Source organism: Podarcis melisellensis, assembly GCF_964234715.1.
Source record: "Podarcis melisellensis genome assembly, chromosome: 15".
Taxonomy (NCBI): Eukaryota; Metazoa; Chordata; class Lepidosauria; order Squamata; family Lacertidae; genus Podarcis; species Podarcis melisellensis.
In genome coordinates this window covers 32,076,023-32,103,935 of record NC_138532.1, presented here as the reverse complement: position 1 = coordinate 32,103,935, position 27,913 = coordinate 32,076,023, and the positions used below count along the sequence as shown (strand labels likewise).

The 27,913-nt window shown below is 46.6% G+C and overlaps 1 protein-coding gene across 2 annotated transcripts in view; it reads right to left on the bottom strand.

Annotated features, from left to right (window-relative positions):
* ATP2A3 (ATPase sarcoplasmic/endoplasmic reticulum Ca2+ transporting 3) overlaps positions 1–24,671 on the bottom strand; it is a 94,189-nt gene extending 69,518 nt beyond the window's left edge. Inside the window, exon 1 of one of the 2 annotated variants that reach the window (XM_081890261.1) lies at positions 23,915–24,671. In XM_081890261.1, the coding sequence (XP_081746387.1) occupies positions 23,915–24,032 (118 nt within the window). In that variant the 5' untranslated portion in view covers positions 24,033–24,671. The remainder of the gene's footprint in view (positions 1–23,914) is intronic. The other variant, XM_081890262.1, reaches the window with a different exon arrangement.
* Positions 24,672–27,913: the final 3,242 nt, after the last annotated feature.

Below are 27,913 nucleotides of genomic sequence, written 5' to 3'. Positions count from 1 at the left end.
TACCTATTTATCTACTTGCACTTTGACGTGCTTTCGAACTGCTAGGTTGGCAGGAGCAGGGACCTAGCAACGGGAGCTCACCCCATCGCGGGATTCGAACCACCGACCTTCTGATCAGCAAGTCCTAGGCTTGTGGTTTAACCCACAGCGCCACTCGTGTCGCCGGCCATGGAGGAACAGGTTAATCCTGTGTCCAGGGCAGCTGTCTACCAGCTCCATCTGGTATGCAGGCTGAAACCCTACCTGTTCGTGGACTGTCTCGCCAGAGTGGTGCATGCTCTGGTTACCTCGCGCTTGGACTACTGCAACGTGCTCTACGTGGGGCTACCCTTGAAGGTGACTCAGAAACCACAACTAATCCAGAATGTGGCAGCTAGACTGGTGACTGGGAGTGGCTGCCAGGGCCATATAACACCGGTCCTGAAAGACCTATATTGGCTCCTGGTATGTTTCCAAAGACAATTCAAAGTGTTGGTGCTGCCCTTTAAAGTCCTAAACGCCTTTGGCCCTGTATACCTGAAGAAGCATCTCCACCCCCATTGCTCAGCCCGGACACTGAGCTCCGAAAGCCTTCTGGCAGCTCCCTCACTGCGGGTAGTGAAGTTACAGGGAACCAGGCAGGGGGCCTTCTCGGTAGTGGCACCCGCCCTATGCAACGCCCTCCCATCAGATGTCAAGGAAATAAACAACTAGCTGACTTTTAGAAGACAGCAGTCCTGTAGAGAAAAACCTTTCGATGTTTCATGTTTTATTATGTTTTTATATATGTTGGAAGCCGCCCAGAGTGGCTGGGGCAACCCAGTCAATGGATGGGGTACTAGGGTTGCCATAGGTCTGGAATTTTCCAGACACAGCCCGTATTCAGCCCCATTAAGCAGAGTCCGGGCGGAAATCGCTGAAATGTCCAGGAAAATCCAGACATATGGCAGCCCATGTCAGTAGTGCAGATTTGGGCGATTTTCTTGAAAAATAGCTCAAAACCAGCTCAAAAACCCCTGTCATGTCACTTCCGGCTTGCTTTTCTCTAAGTTAAGGAGTCCCGACTGCTGCAAGCTTTCTTCCTTTTTTACATGGTTTGCAAAAACCCTTGCAAACGAAATGTGGTGGGAAGGTGGGGGGCAAGGCCCCTCTGAACAAGGCAGAAAAAAGCCCCCCCCTCCTGCCTTGTTGGTATGCCAACTTCTTCCTGAGTGTGTGGTACCTCAGGAGTACGGTTTTGCATAAAAACGTAACTCTCGCTACCCATGCAAAACCCAATCAGTACAATCAGGCACTTGCTATCTCAGTGGTCTGTATTTTCTTTTCCAGGAAGGAAAGAATGGGTGGAGAGGTAAAAAAGAAAAGAAAAAAAACCCAAACCATAACCAGACCAAAAGCAGCCTAACGGCTTTTGTGTCATGGGTGCTGACAGCATAAGTCAGGACCTTTCTGAATTATTATTTTTTTAAGGCAGGGGAGGGGCATATTGTTTATTATCATATCTATATTACATCTTTCTCGAGATCTGGCTTCTTAGCCCTGTGGCCAAAGAGACAGGCTTCCAGGAAGCCCACTATTTGGACACAAAGGTGGCAATGTTTTTCCTGCTGCTGCCCTGCAGGAAGAGGCATTTGGGAGGCTGTTCCTGAACAGGGAAGCTCCATTTGATTGGAAGATGCAATTGTACGGAATCAAATAGTCTGATTTAATAATAACAATTTTAAATAACTTTTTTATTATGTGGACCCTGCCCATCTGACTGGGTGCTGCATAAGAGGCCACACCACCAACACACACACTGGAGAAAGAGAGATGCCAAGATCAGCTTTGTTTAGGTTTTTCTTGCCCCGCAGGTGCTAAAAGGCTGTCAAGCCACAAAGGAAGATGCAAGAAGCCTCCAGGGCAGAATGCTTGCAGTGGCAAGAGTCACACCTCATTTCTCTTCAAGAGAGAAGGGGAGGGGTGGAGTCACACCCAGACAGGTCAGGCTTGCAAGCTCTTGAGATAATAGGCAGAACTGTGTTCCCAGGCAAGCTGCTCAGGCAGCGCCACTGAACTGTGTCAATAACAACAACTTAAATCTAATACAAAAAAATTAGACAGTAATTTGCAATTGATCTGAGTAATTTATATTTTCTGTTCCTCCTTTTCATTAAAAACTTTTAAAAATAATACATACTGTTTTCTTTCTTTGAACCGTCTATAGATCTAAATGCACAGATAAAAAACATTTATTTCAAAGTGTTTTGTTTCCTCTTTCTTTTCCTATTTAGGTATTTGTTTCTATAGGTTCTTTTCGTTTTTAACAGGTTCGTAAGATTCTAACCAACGGATTGATGTTTCCTCTTTAGAGGACCTCCTTTATTCATTATTTATTTCATAAAATGTATACACCGCTCAACTGTAAAACTCAAAGAGGGTCATGGGCGTAGCAGTGATTTTTGTTGGTGGGGGCAGCCAAAGTTATTGAGCAATAAAATTAATAATGAAATTATCATCAGGAAGAATTAATGACGACAATTTCAAAAAGTTGAAACTAGAAATTAAAACAGATTATAACTTGCATCCAAAGTGCAGGTGATGCCACATTAAAAGATTGAGCTCTTACAAACGTGGAACAGGTATTATTAATATGGCACCTGTAAGAGTGCCAAATCTGCCATTCAAAACGGTCGAGTGGGTGCATCTGGAGTAATGATATGCCTACAGTAATTTGGAGACCAGAGACAGGTTTAGTCACAAAACATCAGAGGATACCGACTAGGCTATTTAGCCATTGGCTGAGAACTATGCACACGACTGACAACAGATTCCAAGACATTTGCATCCAGCAGCAAAAGAGGGATAGACCTGTATTTTCCCAAGTTTTCACTTCTGGAGAAGGCAGTTAACCAATATGGCGTTCCTCCAGACCTATTTCACAGATTGTTCCATCGTTCAGGCAAAAATTAGAAATTTAAGTTTCATTGATGCTTTCGGTGGATAGTGTCATTAATAGCATTTTATCACTAGATGTCACTGGACTTACTGTATGTGGGTGGAGTCGGGCGTTTGTTGTGTCTGTCCTTGCGGAAGACAGAGACAATAAAGTTCTTGTCTGACTTCCTGACAGCTGTGTTCTCCAAGTATTCCCTGACCTGCCCACTCACAGCACTCCATACAAAACTTTAAAAATGGGTGGCTATGAGTCGTCTTTGACCTTAATAGAAAAGTTCCCTTTAAGTATTCAAATTGGTCAGATTTGAACACTGAACAGCTGCTATTACATAGGGGAGGTAGAAGAAAATACCACATCTAAACTGCAAGCACTTTTGTGATAGTGGGGAAACAGAGGATCTGAATTTTCACTGCCAAGGAAGTAGATACAATAATTTTGCTCCACATTCTCCTTTTGAAACATTGTATGATCAACAGCTTTTCAAACTTTTAAAAAATTAAATCCAGAAAAGTGTTCCATTATAGACTAGGTGTCTGCCTTCGCTAGAAATTCCCAGCATCTTCTGTGTAAATCTCTTTGAGACGGTGGTTTAGAAGGCAATTAATAAATCAATGATAATAATAATTTGTAAACAAAACATTTCCAAAAGGACCATACTGCCAATTCTCAATGTGATAATTAACTATTCTTTATTACTTATAAACAGTTTAATTAGCAGCTGCAGATGTCTCTTTGTCTGAGCATCAACATGAGCAAAATAGGTTTGCTTAATTGCTGATGGCGCCTGAAGCTTCCTTTAATTATTTGTTTTAAAAAGTTATTTGTTGCTATTCAATACGGTGATGCTACAGTTTACAGGCATACAGTAAATATATTCAGACCAGCAGTCTCATAACCTGACATTATTTGGGAATCCTAAGGAGGGGGAATTGTGCAGTTTTCAAAGGTTCAGTCAGCCATCTTGATTCAAAATGGCGTCTAGTTGCATCCAAACAAACAAAAAGTTGCTCCTTGATCCCAGGACCCATCATGCAAAATTTGGCTATAATATCTTAGGCGGTGTAGAAAGCAAACAAAAACAGCTATCTAAAATAGGTAGTAGATTTTAGCTTTTGCAACAAGATGATCGTTTATGTGCATATAACAAGTTCCATGGGGTAGCCATCTTGTTGTGGCAGTATAGCGTGACGGTGGCCTTTTCCTGCTCTTTGACGTACGGTAGTCAACCTGCATTATGCTACACACCCTCCTCACCACAGCCGTGTTGTGTTGGAGCCCACAAAACTTTCTAAAAATTCCAAATGACTCAACTGGCCTCAGAAAGGCTGGGGATCCCCTGCCTTAACTGATTGTGTATTTTTACCAAGCACATTGCCTGAATCACACACACACAAAGTGTGCAGATGTGTATTTTAATTCAGTTGCATTCTTCTCAGGAGAGGAGAAAGTCAATGGAATTAACAGCTATGTCTATCTGAGCTCCATTAATTTCAATGAGTATACTGTGGGAAGGACATAGTTGGATAGAACCAAATGATTTTGTACATTTTTTGTACAATCCTTTGGTTCTGTTTTGGAATATGTGGCAGCCCACTGGCAAAAGGTGGGCACATAGATTCAATCACAGTAATGATTTTGTGATGAGTCTAGTTCTCGTGCATTAGATCCAAATCAAGTCACTTTGAGAGCTTTTAAAGCTGTGGCGAAGAGGGAGGTTTGTCTCTCCAAAGTCTGCGTAACACCAAGTTAGCACCGGCAAAAATCCACTCTTCCACACAATTTGTCATGGGTGCAGCCGCCCTAACCCACACTCCCCTGCTATCTGGTTCAATCATCACTCCTGCCCCTCAGGCGATGTGGCGTTTTGACATTTGCAAAGCACAGTTCCTAAGGACATACTGTTCGGCAGGCGCAGTTATCCGACACAAGCATGTGTCAAAGAGATGTCCGTCCCACCCAAAGATGTCCACACCTGGCACACCAAAAAATATTTCCAGCAAATAGCCTCCAGCCCGTTTCCTCATTGCTCTTTTCTGAAGAACATAATTTACATTTCTGAACAAAGATCAGCACCAGACAGAAAAGGGAAGAAGCTGAAATTGTATGACCCATACGGACTTCAGAACATTGGCTCACCCAGCTGAGTAACAGGTCCACTGATATAATTAATTAATTAATAATAAATATTTATTACTTATACCCCGCCCTTCTGGCTGGGTCTCCCCAGCCACTCTGGGCGGCTCCCAACATAATATCAAAAACACCATAAAACACTAAAAACTTCCCTAAACAGGGCTGCCTTCAGATGTCTTCTACAAGTCAGATAGTTGTTTATTTCCTTGACTTCTGATGGGAGGGTGTTCCACAGGGCGGGTGCCACCACCGAGAAGGCCCTCTGCCTGTTTGCCTGTAAACTCACTTCTCGCAGGAAGGGAACCGCCAGACGGCCCTTGGAATTGGCGTCCGTCCCCACCGCCCCTCAGTGAATCACAGAACTGTAGAGTTGGAAAGGACCACGTGGGTCATCTCATCCAACTCCCTGCAATGCAGGAATCTTCTTGTGACGCTGTGGACTCATTCAGCAGGCAATATTGGGGTTAGGAACATAGGAATCGGAATCAAATACTGAATCAGCCCACTGGTCCACCTATCTTGGTATTGTCTACAGTACACTAAAGGGTTTCAGGAAGGAGTCTACCTGGAGATGCCATTGGAAGTTGGACCTGAAACTTCTGGAATACAAAGTAGATACTCTACCACTGAACTACGGTCCTTCCTTTCAAAATAAACCAAGACTCCAGTCCTCATGGTTCTGGAAATATGGCTCTAGCACATGGGTCTCTCCAACCTAACTAGTAGAGATGCTCTTGGAGATTGGAGTTACACCTTCAGCAGGCAAAATCTACAGCCCTTTCTTAAACCTTTGGGGTCAAGCCTTTGACCTCTGTCTTAGTAGCAGTAAACGTTTCTTCACCTCCCCAAACGGGACCAGCAGGGCATGGCTAACTTCCCACGCTAAGCCTAAGGTTATCCTGAGGTGGCTGTCATTCTGATTTCGTATATATTGCTATTTTGCGCCCCCTCTCTCAGAATTTGAGTTCGAAACGTTTGGCGACTAGAGCCAAGGGGACCTGGGTTCCAAACCCACAACCGACTGCAAAGCTTACTACGCAGTCACTGTCCACCAAGCCTACCTCGTGGGGCTGTTGTGGTGAGGATGAGAAGGGGGAAGGAACATGCAAGCTATTCTGAGCTCCTTGGAGGAAGCTGTGCAAGAAACAAAAGACTCTTAGGAACTGGAACTGCCCCCCTTCCCTGATTTCCAGAGAATTTCAGCGTACACAGAACCATCTATTTTCTCCAGCAGCGACCATAGAAATTGGGATTTTGTGGCAACATGTAAAAAAGCACAAACGCAACTAACTCCCCCCTCCCCGGTCCAAACCAACCAACCAACCAACCAACCAGCAGCTCATTCCTTTGAATTCATTTTCATTCCACCTTGCCCCTCTTCTGATTGTGTTAAAAATATATATGCAGCAAAGTTTTGAAATGCCAGGAAACAGCAGGTCAGCTAATGCCAGGGACAGGTACCTAGGGAATTACGCTGCACAGGGGCAAGAAAAACAGATTTCCACCCTCCCAAAGCCACACCTCCATGAAAGGCGGAATAACCTTTGGATAAATAGGGCCAGGGTTGAACACGGTTGAAATTCTTCCTGGGTGGCACTTGGCCAAAACTGTAGAGCTTTTGTGGGGAACATCTCCCCCTACAGTGGTACCTTGGGTTAAGTAACTAATTCGTTCCGGAGGTCCATTCTTAACCTGAAACTGTTCTTAACCTGAAGCACCACTTTAGCTAATGGGGCCTCCCGCTGCCACCGCGCCACCGCTGCACGATTTCTGTTCTCATCCTGAAGCAAAGTTCTTAACACCAGGTAATATTTCTGGGTTAGCGGAGTCTGTAACCTGAAGCGTCTGTAACCTGAAGCATTTGTAACCCGAGGTACCACGGTATTTGCCATATGTCCAGACTTTCCTGGGCATTTTGCCTTTTCAGCAAAAATCCGCCCAGACGCCATTTCGCCAGTAAGGTATGGCAGCCCTAAGCTAATCACCAAATGGTACCTTAAACCTAGGTTATGGTCACCACAGCAGAATGTCTAGGTGCCTTTTTTGTTGTTTCAATGACATCATCATCATCATTTCTATGCCACTTTATATTTTAAATACATGATCTCAACGCAGTTTACAGCACATTAAAATACAACAGTTCAGAATAAAAGCAATTCAAGCTTCAAGGAAAATATTTCAGATCCTTCTCGAAGTGACATTTTGCTTCCCCCATATTTATTTGCTTGCTTAATTTATATAGCTTCCCCACAGCAGACGCACTCTAGGAAGCCAGTGTAGTGTAGTGGTTAGAGTGTCGGACTAAGACGTGGGAGATCAAGGTTCAAATCCCCACTCAGTCAGGAAGCTCACTGGGTGAGCTTAGAGCCAGTCACAGCCTCTTAACTTCCCTCACAAGGTCATTGTAGGGATTAACCAAGAAGGTGAGCCATGTGCTCCTTGGAGAAAAAGGTGGGATATAAATGCAAAAAATGAGCTCTTCCACTTGCCTGCTGAAGAGAGCTGGAGATGCCAGCTAGATGGAGATGTCAGTCACCAACCTGGTCACAACTGGACCCGCTCCTGGCACAAAACGCACCTGGCTAATTTCTAACACCGGGTATACTTTACCGCTGCAGAAATTACACCAAATTCCAATATAGTCATTCCAGTTTATTGTTTCCTTCTTGGTAGTATAGCCTCCAAATTTCAACCATTTTAATAACAACAACAACAAAAAAGCATCCCACAGAACTTTTGGCCTTAGTTTACTTTTTTTTTTGCTCCATGCAATGTTAACATATTGATAAGCAGAAAGAAAGAAAGTGTCCCGTGTGGGGTTTTTTTTTTTTTAATTATTAAAGTTTTCTTGGTTTACAAAGGTATGCACAGGGGAAAACCAACCAGGAGAAGCAGTTAAGTGCTCTTCTTGTGACTCACCAGGAATGGCTTTATTTGGGGACCACCTAAAACAAAAGTCGAAATTTTCATCTCCACTTGAAACAGCCTTGCTGCACTATTCAGATATCAGCACATTTGTTTAAGGTATCTTTAAGCCGCCCTTCACCAGCTGGTCCCAGGAACAGAGCAATAAAACAGCCACTATCTATACAGAATTAAAGCACCCTTAAAAGGTCCTTAAAACACACAAGGTGAGCTGGCAGCAGGTGGCAGACAGCTTCAGATTGGGTGATTCATGCTGTTTCTTTGCTAAAGACCTGGGCGAGGAGGTATTTGTGTGCATCAGTCCGTGAAAAGTCATTGAGGTTTATGCAAGTTGCTCCTTAAATGTTTCCCACCTTTAAACTCTTACTTTCGGCTAAAGAACCACCCCTTCTTTTTTAACGATGAGACCACATGGGCATAGCCAGGACTTATGTGAGAGTGCAGCGGGACACGCACCTGCCATCATCCTCTGTCTAGCTCTATCTGGAAGATTTTGGACTGAAATTTCTCAGCAACAGTTGTTTTAAATTACTTTCTTTTGATCCCAAGCACTCAAGAGAATTCAAAAATCTTCCATCATTTGAAAACTAAATATAAAAAATTAACACCAGGGACTACCTTTCACGCGGTTAACAAGTATATTTTGCAAAATTACAAAGGGCTTGCCTTTTTTTGCCCTATTTTTAAAAAATCTAAACTAAAACAAGATTTCTTGGATTTGCTGAAAACCTTTTCAGCACTTCCTTCTCAAATTCCGTTTTTTCTCCCAATGCAGCGAGCATTCAATTTCAAATATTCTGATTCTTTCTACTTTTATTTAAATATTTTTATGTATTTATTTGATTTGGTGGGTGGGTGGGGGCATGGATGGGGGAGTGGAACTTAAGTGAAAACTCAAAAACCCAAGGCAGATAGATTAATGGGGCGCTTGAATCCCATGCTGGCTTCCACTTTATTTTGGGGGTAGCCGAACATCCCAAACAAAGCTGTGCACCCTGTGGCAGAGCAGGAAAGAGAGCATCTTAACCCACTTCCTTGGACTGGTTTTTGTTTCGGAAACCATGCAGAATTCTTTCTTTCTTTTCCAACCACGGAACTGTGGAGATGAAAGGCTGTCTTGCGGCAATTCTCGAGTGTATGGTGCGAACACAGCCTAAGTACAGTGGTACCTCGGGTTACAGACGCTTCAGGTTACAGACACTTCAGGTTACAGATTCCACTAACCCAGAAATAGTACCTCAGGTTAAGAACTTTGCTTCAGGATGAGAACAGAAATCGCACGATGGCGGCATGGCAGCAGCAGGAGGCCCCATTAGCTAAAGTGGTACCTCAGGTTAAGAACAGTTTCAGTTTCAGAACGAATTAAGTTCTTAACCTGAGGTACCACTTTACCATTCAGAGAAGAACCTAGGAGACCAGGTTTGCAACGTCCAGCCATGCCAATGGGTGTGTGCAGATTACAAAACAATTATTTGATACGATCCGTGCTTTCCACCATCTGGGAAGCAGCTGGCAGCCCTCCAGCTCGGCCCCAGCAGCTTCTCGCGAAAACGGTTAGGGAGGCTTTAATCCGACGGAAGAATGAATCTCACAAACACAGAGAGCGCGTCATGGAAACAGTCAAGAAGCCGCAGAGTCGCTCCCCGCCCCGCACACCCCCCCCATGTCAACTCTCTCTGAGCCACAAAGTTTATCTCTTTCATGCTGCTTTCAGAAAGTCATGCTCACTGCACTCTTTATATCAATGCCTCCCATTTGAGGGATGGGTTTCTGAAGAGGAAAATCTATTCACAGCAGGAAAAGAAAGAGTGAGGTACAGTGGTACCTCGGGTTACAGACGCTTCAGGTTACAGATTCTGCTAACCCAGAAATAATACCTCAGTTTAAGAACTTTACCTCAGGATGGGAGCAGAAATCGCATAGAAGCAGCGGGAGGCCCCATTAGCTTAAGTGGTACCTCAGGTTAAGAACAGTTTCAGTTTAAGAATGGACCTCCAGAACAAATTAAGTTCTTAACCTGAGGTACCACTGTATATATTTTGAGGGGTTAATAAGCCAAGCTGTCTCTCTTTACCCAGTTTCCCCCCTCTCTTTTCTGAACCTTTTCCGACTCTACAATATCCTATTTGAGTTGGGAAAGTTGATTATCCAGAAATGGATAAGCAAAATGATTGAAGCGATGGAGCGGCTCAGCTATGAGGAAAGGTTGCAGTGTTCGGGACTTCATATGTTAGAGAAAAAGCCAGGGAGAAGTGGCACGAAAAAGGTTCGCAGAAGAAAGCGCATAGGGAAAAGTTCCCCCTGCAAGAACTCGTGGGCATCCCATGAAGCTGAATGTGGGAAGATTCAGGACAGGTAAAAGAAAGCCCTTCTTCACACAGCGGCCAGTTGAACTATGGAACTCACTCCTGGAGGAGTCAGCGATGGCCACCAACCTAGATGGCTTTAAAAGAGAATGGACACATCCTCTTCCCTCCCTGTTCCATTTTCCTTTTGTGCCATGCGTTCTTAGATCAGCCCAAGGGTAGGGACCACACTGTATTTCGTTGAGATGTAAGCTGCCTCGGGAGCCTTTCCAGCTGGAGAGCAGGATATACAGCGGTACCTCGGGTTAAGAACTTAATTCATTCTGGAGGTCTGTTCTTAACCTGAAACTGTTTTTAACCTGAAGCACCACTTTAGCTGATGGGGCCTCCTGCTGCCGCCACACAATTTCTGTTCTCATCCTGAAGCAAAGTTCTTAACCTGAGGTACTATTCCTGGGTTAGCAGAGTCTGTAACCTGAAGCATCTGAAACCTGAAGCATCTGTAAGCCGAGGTACCACTGTAAATGCTATGCAATGCATCAGTTGAAATTATGGCCTGAGATGTATCAGGATTCAAGAGTGACAAGACAGAGGGCGTTGAAGGCTATGCAGCTTTTGCAAAATCAGAGGCCAAAGAATCATAGAACTGGAAGGGGCATCAAGGGGCATCTAGTCCAACCCCCGGCAATGCAGGAATCGCAAAATACATCCCTGGCAGATGGCCATCTAACCTCTGCTTGAAAACCTCCCACAAGGAGAGTCTGCTGTTGAACAGCTCTTGAGTTCAGGAAGTTCTTTCTAATGTCATATTAACCACTTTGAGCATCTTACTGATCAAAGAGCAGGGTGAAGACATTTTCTGATTTATTTTTAAAGTGAGTATCAGAAGCTCAGCCCCCAGGAGAAGAGACTGCTCTTGCGTTTGAATCCTGCTTGCGGGTTTCCCAGAAGAGGCCACTGTGAAAACACGATGCTGGATGACTAGATGGGTCACTGGCCTGATCCAGCAAGCTCTTCTCATCTTCAAGCATGAGCAACAGCCCATCGTACGACTCCAAACAAAGCTCGGGGCACAACTCCCCTCTATCCAAATTCCCGTGTTTGTAGCTGCACTGCTGCTGCTGCTGCCAGCCCAATAGGCTTTAAAAAGTGAAAGCAAATCTTTCCCCAATTCAAAATTCAGGGCTTGCTTAAATTAAATTATCAAGCACCCAAGGCATTTTGAATGCAATCTGGATTTCCCCAGAGGAAAAAGGGATTGGGAGAAGGGGGTGGGGCGGGCTGAATGTTTATGAATCAGACGGTTTTAAGTGTGTGCATCGGGGGCTGGAAGGTGGGCGATGTGCTGAAGAACAGAAAGTTGAGCTGGATGAGTCAGGAAGTTGTTTTTTTAAAAAAAAACACACGTTTCTCTTTTCTCCCCCCAATGCCATATCAGAAAGCTAAATACCTGAATAGAAAGAGGGCACCTGTGTCATTTCTTGTTGTTATAAGGCCAGGAAAGTTCAGTGCGCTTGTCCTCTCATGGGAGAAAAAGAAGTCAGAAAGGGGGGAGGGTCAACTTGCCTTACCCTCCCCGCCACCGCCCTCCCCACTGCTCCATCTCCTGCGTAAAAAAAAAATGCCAGAGGACTGTTCACACATCTGCCGCAGAGCCTCCGGTTTGGCTCTCAGAAGGCGAGACAAGATGCAAAAGCAGAAGAAAATCTGGAAAGTCTACAAACTAATCTGCTAAGGTCTGCCTTGTCCCTCCCAGCACATTTTACGGATCAAGCTGTTCTGAAGCTTAGCTGGCACTTAATAATAATAATAAAAAAAGCATAATGGAAGCAGGAAGCCGGTGTGTGTGTGTGTGTGTGTGTGTGTGCAGAACACACACACGGTTATGCAACAAGCAAACAATTTCTTCCTAGCAACCATTTATCACTTTTAAAAAAGAAAAAGGAGAGACTAACAAATCTACACAGTGCAGATCTGGCTGTGAACTCGCCAGATCCTTCAAAACAAGCTGTCTTCCTCCAAATCCTAGGGAAAGAACCTCTATTCCACAGCATAAATGCACACACCCCCGGCATCCATATCCATCCCTTGAGCTTTTCTCTGGGTGCCACTCATCGAAAGCCCTGCAAAACAGCCTCCTCAAGTGCTTTTGCTTGGCTGGGGAGAGTTCCTGAAATGTGATCATGCCTCTGTCTTGCCCAACATGGAGGAGTGTGTGTGTGTGTGTGTGTGTTTGCAGAAGGCTCTGAACTTTCCTATGACTGGAATGTGACCTACTGTATATTGCTCCACCCACTTTTACCTCTGGCCCCGCCCACCAATGACAAGGAGGGCTCCCCGGGAGGTCCCTTCCAGCCCCACCACTGTATTCTTCTAGTGTTATGAGTTTGTGGGTGCCAGACCACGATAAATCCCTGGATACAGTAAGTTTTGGAATTTAATCAAGGTTTGGGGCATTAAACTGGGTGCCAGACACTCTATCCCTGGAACCTGCAAGTGTTAGAAGCTAACCAAGTCAGGTGTTCAGGTAACCACCTAGTTTGATGGGCCATGAAGAAAGCAAGAGAGAGGGGTCTCTATATGAGATGGAAAAAGGACATAAGCCTGAGTTTAGAGTTGAAGTGTCTGCAATGTGACCTAGAAGCAAAGCTGAGGCTGGAAAGCCAGGGAGGCAGAGCACAATGTTTGATTTCTGGCTATAAGAGAAACAAGACCTTTTTGGGTTGTTAATGCTATGAACCCCTCCATCTCAGGTTCAGGTTGCACGTTGTTGTTGTTGTTGTTTAGTCGTTTAGTCGTGTCCGACTCTTCGTGACCCCATGGGCCAGAGCACGCCAGGCACTCCTGTCTTCCACTGCCTCCCGCACTTTGGTCAAACTCATGCTGGTAGCTTCGAGAACACTGTCCAACCATCTCGTCCTCTGTTGCCCCCTTCTCCTCGTGCCCTCAATCTTTCCCAACATCAGGATCTTTTCCAGGGAGTCTTCTCTTCTCATGAGGTGGCCAAAGTATTGGAGCAGCACAGGCAAACTCAGCCCTCCAGATGTTTTGGGACTACAACTCCCATCATCCCTAGCTAACAGGACCAGTGGTCAGGGATGATGGGAGTTGTAGTTCCAAAACATCTGGAGGGCAGAGTTTGCCTATGCCTGTATTGGAGCCTCAGCTTCAGGTTGCACAGATGTGTCAATAAACCATAAATCCTAAAGACGCCACAGTCTCCGCTGTGCCTCATTCCCAAAAGGAAACGTGAACCCCAGGAGAACACCTGGAATCTCGCACTGCTCCAAGACTGGGGTGGGCAGGCGACTCTACGTCCCACGAACACGGAAGCAAGAGCAAATGCGAGAAAACGAAGCGAGGAATGTTCGCTTGGATTTCCCCCACTTCGAGCAACCCAAATGAAGGAGCTATTTTAAAGGGGGGGGGCAAACCAATCCGAATGGGACACCTCCAAGCGACTCAATGAGGGCAAAGGCTGATTTAGGAGAGCATGACTGGCGTGGTCCCACTGGGTGCGGAGCTTCAGGGTCGGATGTGCCACAGGGGGTGCCACAGTTATAAGGTAGAATGGAAAGTGAGAGGCAAGTAGGTGCCAATTTTTGGTGCCGCACAGGGTGCCGCTGAAATTAGAGAACCCCCCACACACCAAGGTGCACCACTGATGGGGACTGAGCATGCTCAGTACCGCCATGGGGTGGGAAACAGAACCACTGGCATCATCCCAGTAAAAGAAAACTGGGAACAGCAGCCGGAAATGGGATTACGACTCAAGTTTTTGTCCTACGGGCAGGAAAGTAGATGGAGCCCATGGATTCAACATTCACTCCTAGAGAAGCAGTGCCTTACTGAAGAGAAGTATATCATGGGAGCTGCCCCTCCTATTTGGGACATGGAGGTGCAAAAGCACCCCACAAACCGGCGCAACAAAGACATCTATTCCCTGGAATAACAAAGCACCAGCATATCTATCTGCACCTCAAGGCAGAATTTATTATTTATCTCTTTCCCCCACTCATAACTGCCTTGAAATGGAGGCAGTTTGTTTACTCAGGAAGGTGCCTTAAGCCCCCTGTCACCGTGTACATTTAAAGCACCATGTAGCAACTTTCAAGAGTCGTGGCTTTCCCCCAAAGAACCTGGGAACTGTAGTTTCTTAAAGGTAAATACAACTGAGAAGTATTTACATTTTGTGAAATGAAATTAAAAAAGAAGGGTGCTGAAAGCTGTTAGGAGGCCCTCATTCCCCTAAACTCAGTGTTAGAAACTGGGATAGAAGAGCTAGCAGCCAAATGGCTCCTGGGACCTGGGTTGTGGGCGCCAAAACAGAAAGTCTAGTTGCCATGTGGCAACTATTTTCATTTATTATTTTGATAAGCATGAACTAACACACAATTCACATAAGTGACACGTTTTTAGCAGAAATTGTTAATACATGTTTAATTTGGTGTTTCTAATAAAAATAATGGTACCATACTTCAGTTTTCAAAACACTCTACTCCTTATTGTTAAACTCCTTAACATGTTGCCTATCCTTAACATATACCTTGAGGCTTCAAAGCACATACATTATTTCAGTAATCCTTGACTGTCAACCAGGTGCAAAAAAAGGGCACCCAGGTTTTTTGAGGTGCTCGCAAATGAAGAATTTTTAGGTGCAAAATGTGCCTGGCGCCCTGCTGATTTCAAACCCTACCTAAAATACTACAAAGTTTGGGCTTGCGCAGGGTATCATATTACGAAAGATTACCAAAGTCCCTCCCTGATCCCATCGACAAGGATCATATATATATATATATTATATTATTTAAAATTTTGATATTATACACACACACACACACACCTCTTCCAATTGAAAACCCAGAACACTGTCCACTATAATTAAAACAATCAACACAAGTTAATTCACAACCCCCCTTAGGGAAAAAAAGTTAAAACATGCTCACACACTGAGGGGGTGCATTGCAGCTATTTTTGAGGGGGACAGAAGTGGAGACTTATTGGTGGTGGCTCCGCACAAGGTAGTTGTGGCAGCCATTTTTTCTTTCAGAAGTCCACTGGGAACAATACTTTGTCACCACAGTGAATTTTCTCAGTGAACTTTCGTGGTGGGGGTGGCCACTGGACACCTCACAAAAACCGACAACAACAGAGTCTCCAAAGAAAATCTTAGCTGGCAGGTTGGAGACTCATCCAAAGATTTTGGGCCAAAGTAGGATTTGAACCCAGGACTCTGCAGTCCCAACCCGAAACCACATTTCAATGAATGCCTTTAAAAACAGTTGCTTTGTAGATGGGCGCTTGGTTGTTCATTTGTGGAAAAGGTCACATCCCTCTTTTTAAGCACCCGTAAGATTACGAAGAGGGCCAATTCCTCACAACAATGTGGGGGGGGGGTTTGTTTCTGATGGGAGAAACCACCACCAACTGGACTGTCTCCAAAGGAGCTGCCTCCAAAAAGCGTAGGAATGATTCACTTTAATTTGGCTGCGCTCGATCTCTGAACGCCTTCCAGGATGCAGCAAGCTACAACCTCCTTTTAATTATAGAATTACAAATAAATACCATTCCCAAGAAACAGCGTTCCGTTAATTTATAAATGGGCTCCACTCTGACGGCAAAATCATCCATCATAAACAAGCCGTTCTGCACATTGTCGGATGGAAAAGGAGCAAATCGTCAAGGGAAGCCATTGTGGCCTCAGTCCAGCTTATGACCAAATACAGTGGTACCTCGGGTTACAAACACCTCAGGTTACAAACACTTTGGGTTACAGACTCCACTAACCCAGAAGTAGTACCTTGGGTTAAGAACTTTACCTCAGGATGAGAACAGAAATCGCACGGCAGCAGCGGGAGGCCCCGTTAGCTAAAGTGGTACCTCAGGTTAAGAACGGTTACAGGTTAAGAACGGACCTCCGAAACAAATTAAGTTCATAACCAGAGGTACCACTGTACCACTAAAAAGCTGCACCATATTCTTAAAGCACTCTGAAACCACTTTAGATCATCACAGCTTCCCCCCAAGGAATTCTGGGAGTTGTAGTTTGTTCAGAGTGCACACGTGATGCCAGAGGCATGCGCTAAACACCGTTCATGATGTCACAGGCGTATACTGCGGCGCTGAGCGCCTCCACTGTGGGGCCCAAGATGGCACCTCTGTACCCTGGCAGTGACAGCTTACTTCAACACTGGTGATGGGACGGGATCTCTGGCCGCACTCATAGGCAACAGGCTTGGACAGGGCAGGTGTTACAGCACACACAGCTCTCTCCTCTGACATCTTGCTGCCACTGCTCACCTCAACGCTGCCCGAAGCGTCTTCCTGACTCTGCCTAATGGTAGGGCCAGCTCCTTACTTGCATTTCTTTTTTAAAATGTATATATTCTTATATATGTTAACTGACAGGCTAACCTACCTCACAGGGTTGTTGTGAGGCTAAAATGAGGAGGAAAATAACCATGCATGCCACCTTGAGCTCCCTGGAGGAAAAGCAGGACAAAACCACATTAAAGAAATAAAAAATATCTTTGCAACAAGTTCACTGATTATTTGGGGGCACATATTCTAATTGTTATGCTTTTGAATTATGGTGCTCTAGGAAACTCTTGAGAGTCCCATAGACTGATCAAACCTCTCCATTCTTAAGGAAATCAGCCCTGAGTGCTCACTGGAAGGACAGATCCTGAAGCTGAGACTCCAATACTTTGGCCACCTCATGAGAAGAGAAGACTCCCTGGAAAAAACCCTGATGCTGGGAAAGATGGAGGGCACAAGGAGAAGGGGACGACAGAGGACGAGATGGTTGGACAGTGTTCTCGAAGCTACCAGCATGAGTTTGACCAAACTGCGGGAGGCAGCGGAAGACAGGAGTGCCCGGCGTGCTCTGGTCCATGGGGTCACGAAGAGTCGGACACAACTGCAACAACAATTCTAATCGTTACAGTCTTAACCCACCTTCCCTCCAAGAGCAGAGGCGGATTTAGGGGAGCCCAGCCAGTTTGCATTTTAGCGTTGCACAGGGCGCCGCTGAAATTTGAAACCCCAAAGTCCACCACTGCCAAGGGCCTCAAGATGGTGTACATAGTTCTCCTGCTCACAACAGCCCTGTGAGGTAGGCTAGGCAGAGAGGCTGTGACTTTCCTATGAGCTTTGTGGCTGAGTGAGGACCCTGGTCTCCCAGGCCCTATACGTTAACAGCTATACCACACTATTGGTCCATCAAGCTCAGTGCTGTCAACACTTTCTGTGCTGTCAAGCAGCTTTCCAGGGTTTCCAACGGGATTCCCCAGTCCTTCCCGACTAATACCAGGAATTGAACCTGGACCTTTCACATGCAAAGCAGATGCTCTTCCCCATTTCTCTACACTGTCAAGAAGGGTTTCCAATTTCAGTTTCATCTAGCCACCCAACAAAACGCAGCAGCTTTTCTTCCAGGGGTTGCCAGCCCTGGTGACTTCCAGATGTTGGCGGCTCCCAGCTCCCTCAGCCCCAGCCAGCATGGTCACTGGTCAGTGATGGAGTGTACCAACATCTGGTGGGGTGCGGGTTCTCCACCCCTGATTTAATAAAATGCAATGTGCTATTATAAACCAAAGGCTCAATTGAACGCTGAAGATTTGTAGGGTCTTGGCGATCTCCATCTATACCCACAGAGCTGTAGCTCAGTGGTAGGTGAGTGGTAGACCTTTGCATGCAGAAGGACCTGAGATGAATCCCCTGTGTTTCCTGGTAGGACTGGGAATGTCCCTTGCCAACTCTCCGACTCAGTTCAAGGCAGCTTCCAATATTGTTGGCTAGGAAGTTTAGAATGCATTCGCCTTGCAGATCAGCTTGTGGTCAATACCTCCTGATTTCCTGCAGAACTGCCAAGAGCACCCGTGGCAGAAGATCCCTGATCCTGAAGGGCTGGTTAACTCACACCCAGCCCGATCCTATGCACGTTTGCTCAGAAGTAAGGCTCACAAAGTCCAGCAGTGCCTAGTAAGAGATCAGCAGATGGCAGCCGTTGATCACCTTTAACCTCCAAAACCATCCCTGTAAAGAAGCCAGAGATGGGTGCGAGTTCAGGATCCGCCAAGCTGGTCAGTGGAAACACGCCTTTCGGTGCGGTCTTCCCCAACAGTGTTTGAAAATAGCCAGGCGCCAGGCTCGTCTTGTGACTGGCGCAGGTCCAGTTGTGACCACCTAGAGATCTCTGGATGCTAGCTTGGTGACTGACATCTCCACCTAGCTGGCCCCTCCAGTTTTCTTAAGCAGGTAAGCAGAAGGGCTTACTTACTGCATATATATCCCCTATATTTTCTTTAAAACATAAAGCGGTAAAGAAATGCAATGAAAAAGAATAATTATAATAACAATCTCCACTGGGAGAGGGGGAATGGCGCCTAGACATACCTTTGTGGCCACCATAAGCTATGTTTAAGGTGCGTTTTGGCAGTTAACGCATGGGTAGGCAAACTAAGGCCCGGGGGCCGGATTCGGCCCAATTGCCTTCTCAATCCGGCCCACGGACAGTCCAGGAATCAGCGTGTTTTTACATGAATAGAATGTGTCCTTTTATTTAAAATGCATCTCTGGGTTATTTGTGGGGCATAGGAATTCGTTCATTATTTTTTTCCAAAATATAGTCCGGCCCCCCACATGGTCTGAGGGACGGTGGACCGGCCCCCTGCTGAAAAAGTTTGCTGACTCCTGAGTTAACTTATATATCTGAGTTTCTAACACTGTTCCCTGACACCCAAAAGGTAGCATTCCCTGTCCCATCAAATCAGGCTTGAAAGAACAGGTTGCAGTGTGTGCCTCTAGGTGTGGGGTGCCCACAACAATTTTTCTGGTTTGTGAGTGTGCCCCTGGGTCCAGGAAGATTGACAGTGCCTGATCAAAGCCATTCAGCAGAGTCGGCCCAAGACATTTTGCAGTCCGAAGCACATGTCAAGATAGTGCTCCCCACTATCTTGGGCAGGTTAACGCTGAAGACAAATTAGCATCCTTTATGGCACCCAAGGACAGAAGGCTAGCAAAGAGAAGGCTGCATAGCATGCCCAGCTGAGTTCACTACCTCTGTTCTCAGTATCTGCCACCCGAGGCAGCTGCCTCACTCCATGCAACACTAGGGCTGGCCATGCCCTCCAAATTTACAAGAACGGAGATTCCAACTAAACATCAGGAAGAACTTTCTGCCGGCGAGAGCCGTTCTACAATGGAACAGTCCACCTCGGAAGATGGCAGACTCTCCTTCATTGGAGGTTTTTAAAAGCAGAGCTTGGACGGCCATCGGTCATGGATGCTTTAGTCGTGATTCCTGCATTGAAGGGGGTTGGACTAAATGACTCTTGGGTTCCCTTCCAACCCAACAATTCTATAATCCAGAGAGCATTGCAAGAAAGGGCTTTGCTGCAGAAATACAACAGGCTCCCCTCCGTTCTACCCACCGACAATAAGTAGCCTTTAAAAGAACACACACAGAGAGACAAATATGCATCCTCTAAAAATAGGCTGCGCAGATGATCACAAATTGCTTCTGAAACTCAATTTAGTTTTACAAAGTTTTTTTTAAAAAAAAAATAATTGCCTTAAAAAAAAACACCCAACAACCTGGCACAACCCATCCTCCAACTTCTGCCATTTTCCAACACACACACACTTCATTTCAGCTTCATCAAAGCTATTTGCATATGCAAATATTGGATGGGCTGCATAAGGACTTTCCAATGAGCTTTCTTCTAATCAGATAAATATTGACTCAGGTGTGGTTGTGTTCTGAGGCTCAGTGTCAAGTTCCACCCTTCTTTGTGTAGGGATAACCAAATCTTATTGTCTCGGGGGGAAAGGTGGCGCCCGCAGGAAACAAAGGTCACAGGTCTCTTATCCCTGAGCATCATAAAATGGTAAGGTTGGAAGGGACCCGAGGGTCATCTAGTCCAACCCCCTGCAATGCAGGAATCTTTTTGCCCAACCTGGGGCTCAAACCCACAACCATGAGATTAAGAGTCTTGTGCTCTTACCATCTGAGCTATCTGCAGCAGAGGTGAGGAACCATACAATAGCAAACATACAATACAATACAACAGTGAACATACAATAGCGAACATTCCATCTAAGTAAAATACTAGAGTTGCTAGATCACGACCCTGAGATTTCACGGCTCAGACCTGAGACCTAGAGGCAGCCCCTGTTGATCTCACAGGAGGCAAGCTCCAGTGATGTCATTAAGCATGACTGAGCCCTGGAGATGGAGGTTAATTGGGATTGGAGAGGAAGGGGGGGAAGGGGCTCCTGCCAGGTTGAAGCCTACAAGCTGCATGCACAGTCTTAATAATAAGAGTAATAAATCTTATGGAACTCTCGCCCACCTGGAAAGTCAAGCCATCCCCCTGTCACTATCTTCCCACCTTCGTGGGCCAGGTCTGACAGATGGACAGGACACCTGCCATTCACCTGACACAATTAAGGTATCAGATGACTGACAGGTGCGTGGTCCTGCCCACCTGCCAACGTTGGCCTGCAGGGTTTGGGAGGGATGATAATCATCTGTCCTGGGTTAGAGGGAGTGGCTACCAAAGAACGTAGTAGCCCAGTGGGCCTTATTTCCAAGTCAGCCGTTCCCCTCTAGATTCTTTGGACTACAACTCCCATCATCCTCTCTGGCATCTGGCGACTCTGGCCGGGAGATGAGGGTCCAGCACAGGCATCCCCAAACTCGGCCCTCCAGCTGTTTTGGGACTACAACTCCCATCATCCCTAGCTAAAAGGACCAGTGGTCAGGGGTGATGGGAATTGTAGTCCCAAAACAGCTAGAGGGCAGAGTTTGGGATGCCTGGTCCAGCAACATCTAAAAGCACCAGCCCGACGGCAAGTACCATTTAGAGCAGTGTTTCCCCAAACTTGGGTCTCTAGCTGTTTTTTGGACTACAACTCCCATTATCCCTAGCTAACAAGACCAGTTGTTGTGAATGATGGGAGTTGTAGTCCAACAACCTCTGGGGAACCAGGGTTAAGAAAGGCTGATCTAGACCACAATGGCTCCCTCTAGAGTGGTCAATACTGTGAGACGTGGGGTGACAGCCTGAAGCAGTACACTCCCTGACCCACGCCACCTCTGCCAATCCTGGCTCCTGCACACTCCACCCTGAATATTCATTGTACGAATGGAGAGCTGGTGTAGCACAGTGGTTAGAGTGTCGGACAATGACCTGGGAGACCTGGGTTCAAATGCCCACTCAGCCATGAAGCTCACTGGCTAACCCTGGGCCAGGCTCTGCCTCTCAGCCAGACCTACCTCACAGGGTTGTTGTGAGGATTAAATGAGGAAGAGGAGAACCACATGCTCCACCTTGTGCTGCTTGAAGAAATGGATGGGATATAAATGCAATAAATAAATGATATACCAACTTTCTTCCAAGAAGTTCATGGTCCCAACATTGTTCTTCCCTGCCTTCATTTAATCCCCACAACCCCCTGTGAGGTAGGTTAGACGGAGAGGTAGTGCTTAGCCCCAAGGTCACCCAGTGAGCTTCATGGCTGAGTCGGGGTTTGAACGCTCATCTCCCAGGTCCTCAGGGTCCCTTTCAACTCTACAGTTCTGTGCTGGAATGCTGGAAGGGTCAAGGCTCTGTGGCAGCACATCTGCTTTTCATGCCTACAGTCCCAATTTCAATTCCTTCCAGCAGCTCCAAGCAGGGATGAGAAGACTACTACCTACACGAAACCCTAGGGAGCTGCTGCCAGTCAGTGTAGGGAACACCCAGCTAGATGGGTTCAGGCACACACATTGTAAGCGACCGAGGGTACAGAAAGCAGCTTGCTAATATTCCTGTGTTTACTCTGCCTGTGACCCAAATCCCCCTCCAGAAGCCTCTTCCAGATCACCTGCACCCCAAAATTCACCCACACTATTCACCAACTAACAGACACATCAACCCCCAGCCAAGTCCCAACACAGAGCAGTTCCCCAAAGACCTAGGTCACTACCCCATCAGATGCTCAGAACTGCATCCTTTCCAGTAGTCAAACCAGGTGTTCTGCCCTCTGCAAATCCAGGTGTCCGCTCCCTGCTCTCCCTCCCTGGCCCAGGCCTGACCAGATTCACAATCGCAGCTCCAAGCACTTCTCATGGCAGGGGGCTGGGCTAGATGACCTTTGGGGCATCATCCAGCTCCACGATTCTATGATTCACCTTCCAGGTAACTCCTAAGCAAAGCAGTCTTCCAGGGCCTGCCCAGGGCCCAGCCAGTTCTTCCTAGACCGGGCAGCCAGACCACCATGGTCCGTAACCAATGGCCAATGCAAACCTTGCCTTTCATGTCCAAATAATCTCTGACCCACCACTCTGCCACAGTCTCCAAACCTAACCTCAATTTATCTTCTGAAGCAACATTTAAAAATAATAAATCAGTCGCTCCTCCTCCCCTCCAAGCATAAAAGCTGCCATTTCGGAGCTCTCTCAATGGAGCTTCCAGGGTCCAGGGCATTCCGGCTGTAAATGTAAGATTACTAGGGGCAAATACAAAGGGGAGCTAAAGGCTGCTTTTGCAGACATCCCGGAGGCCTTGTGCCGACTTCTACGGAAGCAGGCTGCTCAGCTAAATGGAACCTGTGGTTTGATCTAGCAGCAGGGCTCCTCTTTGAGTGCTTATTTTAAAACTGATCAGACAAAAGTCCCGAGAGGAGGGATCCAATTAATGGCTGTCCGTTGCGGCATCTCAATGGAACTAGCATGCTTAGGGGCAGTCTATCTCTGAAAGCCAGGGCAGAGGGCTCTTGCCTTCATAGTGCTGCTCTCGGGCACCTACAAGGAGTGGCTGCGGTTCTTGGCGATTGCACTTTTCTCTCTGTCTCTCTCTGCCCAGTCACCTTTGGCTTCAGGATCCTACCACCCACAGCCCAAACTGGATGGCACTCCCATGCCCCACAGAGCCACCCTATCCAGCCCCACAGGACACCCAACCATTAAAAGTACCTCCCTTATCCCAGATCACACACCCTGTTTATAAACTCTCTGTTTAGGTGGGCCCCTTTCAAGGTAGCCCGCTATGTGGAAAATAAAGGGTTGTACCCAAACAACATAAGAGCCAACTCCCAGCGGATGAGGTCCCTTTGCCCCCCATCATAATATTTGAAGGAGCTGCGGCCCTCAAAGTCGATGGACATTGTCATTCAAATGGTGTGCATGTGCCACATAATGAGATGATTATGCAGGGCGAGGTTTACCTGCCCCCCCATATTTTATTCAAGTTGGCATCCCTGCAACCAAGAGCAGACCCATAGAAATCAGAAGGACCATCCATTCAAAGCACTCTTACACCACAGTCAGTCATGCTTCCCCTGCCCCAAGGATCCTGGGAACTATAGTTGAAGGATGCTGCCATTCTCAGCACCCTTAAAAACTACAGTTCCCAGGATTCTTTTTGGGGGAGGGGGCGAGCCATGCCCGGTGCAGAGCGCTTTGACTGCATGGCGTGGCTGCGACCTGAAACCATAGGTTTCAATGGGTCTACTCTGAGTAGGGCTAACCCTGGCTCCAACCCCCAAACCCATCCTGACGACATCGCCGTTCTGAAAGCTACCATGGATGGCATCGCGGTTCTCCAGCGGTAGGGAGCGAGGCGGCTTCGGCCCCAGCAGGACTCACCGTTGGCGCCGTACTTCTCCCGGTTCCGCCGCACCTGCTCCGCGCTCAGCCCGCAGCTTTCGCGCACGCCGAAGCGCCGCAGCACCTCCTCGGCCGTCGAGCTGTGCGCGCTCTCCATGACGCGCGGCTGGAGCGCTCCGGCGCCCGCTCGCCTCGCCTGGCTGTGCGCTCCGGCGGCGCCCGCCCGATCCCTTGAACGCTGCCCGGTTACCGGACCGGCTCCGGAGGAGGAGGAGGAAGCCTGATCCGGCTGGACGACGATGAAAACAGGAAAGCCGCCCGCAGGTTCCCACCTACTCCAAAGCCAACCCGGATTGTAATAATATTAATTAAATTAAATTAAGAAACCCGGGGCGTTTATTCTCTCTCCAAGTCCCTCGTTCTCAGCCTGCCGCGATCTCGCAGGAAGGGACTCCTCCGAGCCGAGCCCAGCCGGGCACCTTCCGCTTGGCCCCGCGAGCAGCCCTCTCCGCTTGCGCGCTCACAGCCGCCGCTCCCGTCCGCAGAGCCTGCCCGGGCGTTCCGCTACTGCCGCTGCCATGCCGCGCCTTGCAAAGTTACTTTCTCTCCACTCGGGTTTCCCTGAACCAGGCCCCGCCCTCTGCCTCCAGCGCCCGGCCTCGCCTTCCCCCAGGATCGCTCGCCTCGATCACCTGCGATCGCTCGCCCTTTTTGTACGATTTTTTTGGGGGAAGTGTTATTATTGTGATTTTTTTAAGCCTCGCTGCTGAGCGCGCGGCGGCTCCTCCCTCTGCCTCCTCCAGCCTTCCCCATTCACAAGCTACCTGCAGCCTCCCGATTGGTTCCGGCACACCCTTGATACCTTCCTGCCCTTCTGCCATTGGCTATGAGAGGCGTTCCGATTTGCATAGCATTTCTCTCTTTTCCCCCACCCGGGGGAGGGCGCTTTTCCGACCCGCCCACTTGTGCCTTTTAAGGTGTGTTTTTTTTAAAGGAATTCCCATCGCTGCAGCGACTGGGGGCGGGGCTCAGCTGCACCTGTTGGATTTCTGCCTGCCATACACCTGCTATTAACAGTCCCGCGCCGAAAGCTCTTGCTGCCTGAAACAGGGAAGAAATCTAGTACCCACGGAATGAGAACTAGATCCTCTCTCTGTGTGTAAAATTAATTCATAAGGGCACTTCAAAATCACGGGGATAGGGACTTTTCAATCTTCATTTTAATTAAGTAAACACACATTATTATTTTTTCAAATGAAGCAATGTCATGAAACATGCATTTTAATATCAAATGATTGCAATTTCAAGAAACTTGACATTTAAATTTTAATTTAAAATGTTCAGATATGGGGGGAGGGGCCACGTTCCAAAAGCCCTCTCAGCATCAATCTCTGGAATGGCTGAAAGCAGATGAACAGCAGGCCAGGTGTCATACAGGGCATAGCAATCCCATTCAGAACTATGTTTACTTCTGCATTAACTCTCTCTGTGAATGACATATTGCTTGTGTGTCATTCACTATAACAGGGGCTGGGCTCCGCAGGCCAGATCCTTACCTAGCACCACCCCTAGGGGCCAGCTTTGACAGGTGGGTGGGTGAGACAACTCACCTGCCAATCACCTGATGCTGCCAATAATTGACAGGCAGGCTGTCCTGCCCATCTTTTGCTCCATTCTCTCATGGAAAACGCCTTAGTAGGAAAAGTGTTTTCAGATTTCCATTTGGCAGAGCAGTTCTACAACCAATAGATTTTTTTTGTATCTTCCATTTGTTAACTGAGACCACCATCAGTCTGAATACCTTACGTTCCTCAAATGCACTGTTCACAAGCAGGTCTCAGAGTGGGTAACAACACTTTAAAATTCTGCACTAAAAACATATTAAGGAAAGTAATAAACTTAATAATCAGATTTTTTTCATTAAAAAAGTATCATAGGAGCCTTCTGAGAAGGTATAACGACTCAATTTAACCTTAATCAGGATTCAACATGTACCATAACTTTTCATTTTTAAAAACCTGCTCACAATGACCATTTTACTGAATTGTACTGTTGCTAGAGATCAGCCACATTTCTGATTGTGATTCATTTACTGGCTGCTACATTTGTGTTGGCCCCATACAATAAGCCTCCTGCCTTGCCAATGGCTACAAAATGGTTTATGAAGTTTTCAGAGTCAGCTGAAATGAAAAGGGAGACAAATTAACAGGCAGTGTGTCCACCCAAGAAACAATCCCTCAGCCTCCTGTCTCCAAACGACAAAGAAATGCTATCCTTTTCTGATATACTGGAACACACAGTGTAAGACATGGCAAAATCTCAAATACATTATTTCTAAAATGGCAGGGGAGGAAGAAAACCACCTATTTTAAATTTTTGTTTCTACTCTGCTCTTCATACAGGGCTGCTTACATACAATCAAAGCAAGACCGTTCCCTCCCTCAACTCCAGTAGGGAGTTAGAAAGAAAAAGGCCAAAGTTGAGAGCTGTGTTATGTGAGCTAGAAGCATGAAGCAGGGAAGCAGACTATGAAGTCAGAAAGACAAAGCCATGCCTGATTTCTGCTGGAATCCCAAGGTCTAGCTATGGGAGAAGCAAGACCCTCTTGGGTTGTTACTGCAGAGAACTCTTCCATCATAGACTCAGGTTGCATATATGTGCAAATAAACCATATGTCGTAAAGGCACCACAAACCCTCTGTAAGCACTGGGAACCCCTGGAATCGCGGACGGCTCACAGAATCAGGGTGGTATGCAACAATATGCTCTTGTGAACGCATATGCCCCCACCCTCCCAAAAACAGCCATTCACAAATTACGATGTGATAGTGTTTTTATCAATAATTATATGCCCAATAACTGTGTGCGATGTCAGAAAACAGGTGAGCTTCTGTTTTCCACTCAATAGATGTTTTGAATGAATTGTATTGTCGTCATCCTTTCTTGCTAGATACATAGAAATGTAGGTTGTCATCACGCCACCAGGAAGCCATACCAATTGCCACATAAGGAACAGTGGGTAGGCCCAGGTGAACAGCGAGATTTAACAGAGGGGTGGGGGAGGCAAGTCACTGTGTAAAGCAACTCTGTTACAACTTGGCTGAAGAGTAAAAATGCTTTAAATAAAATAGTTCAATAAATACCTTTTGAATGCAGAATGTGTTGCTGATCTCTGCAAGCCACTCAGAGAACCATTCCCCCCACCTGGCAGAAGAGCACAGTAAATATGGTTTAAATAAAATAGTTTAAATGCATAGAATCATAGAATTGTAGAGTTGGAAGTGTCATTCTAGTCAACCCCCTGCAATACAGGAATATCAACTAAAGTATCCATGATAGCTGCCCATCCAACCTCTGCTTAAAAACCAGCTTGGTTTCAGAAGAAGAAAGCAAAGACTGCCTCAGGTGAGGCCAAACAATAAATGGAATAATAATAATAATAATAATAATAATAATAATAATAATAATAATAATAAAAAATTATTTCTACCCCACCCATCTGGCTGGGCTTCCCCAGCCACTCTGGGTGGCTTCCAACACAATATCAAAATACAGTAATGCATCAAACAGTAAAAGCTTCCCTAAACATGGCTGCCTTCAGATGTCTTCTAAAAGTCTGATAGTTGTTCTCTTTGACATCTGGTGGGAGGGCATTCCACAGGGAGGGCGCCACCACCGAGAAGGCCCTCTGCCTGGTTCCCTGTAACTTGGCTTCTCGCAGTGAGGGAACCGCCAGAAGGCCCACAGAGCTGGACCTCAGTGTCTGGGCAGAATGATGGGGGTGGAGACGCTCCTTCCGATATACTGGACTGAGGCCGTTTAGGGCTTTAAAGGTCAGCACCAACACTTTGAATTGTGCTTGGAAACCTACTGGGAACAGAGTATTCTACCTGAGCAGAAGAAACAGCAGCCTTTATCCAAGAGAGTTGGATCTGGCTGTCTGACACCGTTCTGCAAATATGAGAGAATCTAAAAACAGGAATGTCTCCCTCTTATAGTTTAACTTTCCAGGGTTGAGGAGCTGGACTGCTAGTGAAGA